Source organism: Notothenia coriiceps, unplaced genomic scaffold (genome assembly GCF_000735185.1).
Source record: "Notothenia coriiceps isolate Sejong01 unplaced genomic scaffold, NC01 NC01_scaffold00016685, whole genome shotgun sequence".
NCBI classification, from domain to species: domain Eukaryota; kingdom Metazoa; phylum Chordata; class Actinopteri; order Perciformes; family Nototheniidae; genus Notothenia; species Notothenia coriiceps.
The window spans coordinates 2,740-8,167 of NW_011349386.1; the positions used below are offsets into that span (position 1 = coordinate 2,740).

The window sequence follows — 5,428 nt, forward strand, 5'->3', positions numbered from 1 at the left end:
GTGTGTGTGTGTGTGTGTGTGTGTGTGTGTGTGTGTGTGTGTGTGTGTGTCGTGTGTGTGTTCGTGTGTGTGTGTCCATGTGTCCATGCACATGCTCACCTGTCTGTTTCTATGCATGCATGTGTGTGTGTGTGCGTGTGCGCGTGCGCGTGCGTGCCCAAATGTGTTGTGTGTGACATGAGTGGGGGGAGGGGCAGAGGGAGGTTCTGAGTAGAAACAGTGCGCCCAATGTTTCATATTACACTCCTCAGCTGGGGGAAGAAAAAAAGTGTAGAAGAAGAGGAGGAGGAGGAAACCTGGGGCTTCTTTCCTTCAGAGGCATTTAGCTGGGACTGTATGGAGGCTGCAGCCGTGGAAAATGAAGATCTCCTCTGTGGTCTTCGCTCTCCTCACTCGAGCCCTGCTTGGAGGTAAGAAAAGTTTATTCTGTTTGAAGTGGATGTGGTGGTGAGAGACAACATTTTTTCCAATTTTCTTCTGAGAAAATGTGCTGAAAATGTGAAAATGTTGATGAGATGGAGAAAAGTCGTTTTATAAAATAGGATTGTCAACTGATATTACATTACATGTCACTTGTTAGACTCTTTTATCCAAAGCGACCGATAGACATTCAGTACTGTGGACAATCCCCACAGGAGCAATTTGAGGTGAAGTGTCTCAGAGACACAACGACATGCTGACTGCAGTGGGACTCGAACTTCCCTGATTTGAAGTCCAGCACACGATCCACTGAGCCACAGCCTCCCTGACATTTCTTTACATACTTTACTAGTTTCTGCTAACATAAGTTTCAGGGTGTTGGCAAGTTTCTTTAAAAAAGCTGCTTGTGTTTGAAAAGATGAGTCAATTCCAAAGTGAAAATTGGTGGTGTTCAAAGTAAATCAGAGCACTTCTATATTAATTTATGGCAATTTGAGTGAGCTTCTGTCAAAAGAGATTATTTAATTGAGCAGTTTAAGAGGTCAAAGTCAGCAAACAACACTTTTCTGCCACTGAATTATCCTTTCATTGTTTTGCTCTGTCGCTCTTAATGAAAGACAAAACTGTAACAAATGTTTTAATTGCATACTGAGCTGTAAAACAGTAAAATGTGTGTCCCAGTGAAATGCCTATGTGTGAAGTGTACATTGTGAAACGTTGGAAGAACAGATGTGAGATATATTGCAACACATGCAGCAGTAAAGTTTGTTCCTCAAAATTCATCCAACGTCTGTCGTCACCGGCCAAAAACAATACGGCTGTCAGCGAGACGGGAGAATACTGTTGAGCAACAATGGCCCCGTTACAGATGTGGACTGTATGGATATCAGAGATTACTTTTATTCGTAGAACAACCTTTAACTGTATTTTTTAGGCTGGTTATTTTACCTCATTTTCTTTCAAGCAGGCCTTAGGTTTGTAATACCAACTTTAATGCAAATCCTCATAGTACGATTTTTATTTTGGGAACTGTTAATTGGTCAGTACTTTGTCTGGAACTCAGCTCAAGCTTTAAATATCTATCAACTAATTTGTCAGTTGCATTAATATGTTGGGAATCCTGAACTTAACCCCATGATTGGTCGAACAAGCGTTGATGTATTTCTCTCAGAACCCTCCATGTTGGATACAAAGTGTAATCGTAGCATGAATGAACAGATCATTATTGACCGGGACAAAAACTGAGGTGAGGCCTGTCACAATATCAGGCTTTTACTACACGATTATCTTTGAAACCTGGCGTCAGTATGTGTTAGGTGTCTTTAGGCATGTTCGAGCATACTTCAATTATCTTTGAAAATGACTCAGAGTATTTTCTTCAGGTCATTTTTAAAACCATCCCTGCACACAATGAAACACTAAACTATAGGAAACCAGCTATTTGTGGAGTGGAAAGACAGGAAGTACCTTGGTTGCTGATTGGCTAATGGTTACACAAGCCATTAAATCGTTATGACATCACAAAGTGACCAAAATCTGATCAGCTCATTTTCAGACAGGTTTTTATAGAAATGGATCAGGACAAAGAGAGAGAATCTTTGTTCCTGAAAATTTCAGAGTCTCTTTACACAGAGGGGACACATGTTGATGTAGAAGAGACATGAAGAAGAGGGGACACATGTTGATGTAGAAGAGACATGAAGAAGAGGGGACACATGTTGATGAAGAAGAGGGGACACATGTTGATGTAGAAGAGACATGAAGAAGAGGGGACACATGTTGATGTAGAAGAGACATGAAGAAGAGGGGACACATGTTGATGTAGAAGAGACATGAAGAAGGGACACATGTTGATGTAGAAGAGACATGGAGAAGAGGGGACACATGTTGATGTAGAAGAGACGAGAAGAGGGGACACATGTTGATGTAGAAGAGACATGAAGAAGAGGGGACACATGTTAACGTAGAAGAGACATGAGGAAGTGGATTTTGCATAATAGGTGACCTTTAAATAACTTGTGTACGTCTTCTCCAGATTGGTGTTCGGCCATTAACGTCACCATCACCCCTTACCCCTTCACGGTGGCCCAGGAGGGTCAAAACATCACGCTCTCCTGTGTTGTGTCCCAGCGGAGACGAAACGCCGCTCTGCCGGTGGTGAAATGGACGTTCCTGCCCGCGGGCACGGACCGACCGGAAGACGAACTCCTCATCGCCCGCGTCAACATGAGGAAGGCTCGCTTCTACGGGAACTACACGAAGAGCTTCACGTGGCCCAAACTGAAGCTGACGGTGGTGAAGCAGGGGAAGATCTTTGACCTGGTGATCCTGAATGTGTCCGAGGGGGATCGAGGACTCTACATGTGCCGGGTGCAGGAGTTTAAAAAGCACCAGGACCGCTGGAAGGCCTCGTCGAACTGCACCGCCGCTACTGAGCTCAGAGGTGAGGCTGAACCTATGGTTTGGAATATTTGCCAAGCAAGAGCTCTAGAGCATCACCATTCTTCACATTTATAGAGTAACAGATAAGATGTCAAGGAAAAAATGTCTGACAGGCAAGAAGCATTGGACTCAACTTGTACAAATGAATTCTTATAGAGTTTCTTAACCCTCCTATTGTCTTCGTTTCCCCCCCACCCCCTTACTTTGGTGTTCGTGGTCAAATTTGACCGGTCCTGTTTTAACTGCTATTACATTAACACAAAAACCATTAATCATCACCACATTTAATTTAACACCCTTTCAAACCAGTCAGCAGAGACAGTCTTCCTGTGGGAAAGTCTCCAGTCGTCAGCTTCTGGTGGTTTGGGGTATTTCAAGATGCCCTGCTGGGTGTCACTTCACAAGCTTCCTGCCACCAGCACAGCGAGAGAACAGCCATGTTAAGACTACTGTGTGTGTGTGTGTGTGTGTGTGTGTGTGTGTGCGTGCGTGTGTGCGTGCGTGTGCGCGTGCGTGTGTGTGTGTGTGTGTGTGTGTGTGTGTGTGTGTGTGTGTGTGTGTGTGTGTGTGTGTGTGTGTGTGTGTGTGTGTGTGTGTGTGTGTGTGTGTGTGTGTGTGTGTTATCTGATCCGGATGGTTACTAATTCCTTTTCTTTATGGCCGGGAACACCATGGGTGTTACAAAGTTGACTAAATCATCCACAGTTCAATGAAAGTGGTGATCAGCAATTGTATATGTTCTAATGTCTACTGTGAAGGATATCATGAAGCCTTAATGCAATCGAACGTAAAACAAAACAGCTATGATTGATGAAAGTAGTGAATCGAACACAACAGGAGGGTTAAGGGTTTCATTTACCAAAAGGGTTTTTATGAAAAATGTTTTAAAAAGTGACCTTCAACTACAGTTTATAGTTTGCTCGCTTCGACTTGAATTTTTATGGTCTTGCATCCGAAAACGTTTTGGATAGAACCTCGTACTTTTTTGGTACTGTATATACAATATGTATATAATGATGACGTATTTATGTACAATTGAGCGGCTTCTTCGGGTTTCATTAGAACTGATTCAACAGAAAATCATGAAGTACAGATATCTCTGAACTTAACATTAGTTACAACTAAACACAACTTCTAGCCATCCGTTATCAAAAATACATACAATTTAATCATTTTCTCAAAGTTCTTCAGATACTACTTGATAGCTAGTAGATTTATTCCACATCCTTTTGCCCTATTCCAGAATTGGTGAACGTGTATTTTACTATTAGGACATAGTTTCTCAACCCCTGGAGGTGGAACCCATTGTTGAGTTTCTCGTGGGGTTTCCTTTCATTTCAAGTGTGCAAAGAAAGTGGAGTGAGATCAGAAATTGGCGTCTTAAGCCAAAATCCGATGGGGAACCTCTGCTCCTAATCCCTCGTTGGAAGAAGAAACCAGTAGCTGATGCCTAGTTTCTCTCAGAATGACATCACTGCGTTTGATGGTGCAGGGCGGTGACTTAACAGCTATTTCTGAAACCACAACAGATGCTGTTTTGATAATAGTAAAAACCGCAAATAAGTTTTTGCACCGATGCCAGGCTTGTCTGCAGAGATCTTTCAACTGAGACTGCTGCTGATGAGCTCATGAAACTGTTGGAGGCTTTAGTTGAATAATCTGTGATTCAGAACACAAGAATATGACTGGAAAGAAAAGGGGCATGTGCCAACTCTGCCAATATCACTTTAAAGCAAATTAGGCGATGTTCACAGACTTGCAGACCTAAAGAAGACCCCCAAATAATCCAAAATGGTGATAACTCTAGACTGAAAACAGCAGAGACAGTGTGTCCTTGGGTGCAGTTCTGCATCTTCAGTAGTTTCTCTTACCACATCTGGATGATCTAATCCATCTGTCTGAAGAGCTGAAGAGGCAGTGAAGAGGGTTCGCTGAGCCCTGTCCTGCTTTTGATTTGGGACGGGAATTGTCATTGGTTAGGAGCTGGGGTTAAAAGGATCCTCCATCTCAATAAGTTGTGGCTTTGAGTTGGAGTACTTGATCTTGGAGACAGAGCAGAGAGTGTGAGGTTTCAATGCCACCGCCGCTGACACAGGAGACGCTCACACAACGGAACGAATGACAAATCCACGCTACCAGAAATCTCTTTACTTTTATAAAAGCCAGAGACATACTTTAAAAGCTTTCTGAGTTTTTACTCTACGTCCTCGCAAAAGAATATTTGATTTGCAGTTATAATTAGGGCACATTTACCACGCAATCTGTCAAACATCAATTACAGTAAGAGCTTAGTACACAAGGGCAGCTAGTCTTCGCATTTATAGCCAGCAAGTATCACTTGGATGGCTGAAATCTAAATTGTGGCTAGCAGATCATGTTAGCTGTAGCTACCTAGCTAGCCAAATGAGCTAACGTCGCTAGTTCATAAGAGGGAAGAACGTTATCTCATACTAACTTTCTAGTGTTTCGATATAACAGTTGTTTAGCTTGTGAATGGGTTCAAACTAGACTACTGTCATCAACTTGTGGGATAAAACGTTGAGATTTAGTTGAAAGAGAGTATCAG

At 42.6% G+C, this 5,428-nt stretch overlaps 1 protein-coding gene across 1 annotated transcript; it reads left to right on the top strand.

The window, feature by feature from the left end:
- Nucleotides 1-272: 272 nt before the first annotated feature.
- LOC104949674 (V-set and transmembrane domain-containing protein 4-like) lies at nt 273-2,863 on the top strand (the record flags this gene model as incomplete). Its single annotated transcript, XM_010776066.1, has 2 exons — nt 273-410; nt 2,456-2,863. Coding segments are annotated over exons 1-2 (460 nt in total), but the record flags the coding sequence as incomplete, so codon positions are not given.
- Between the last annotated feature and the right edge of the window lie 2,565 nt (nt 2,864-5,428).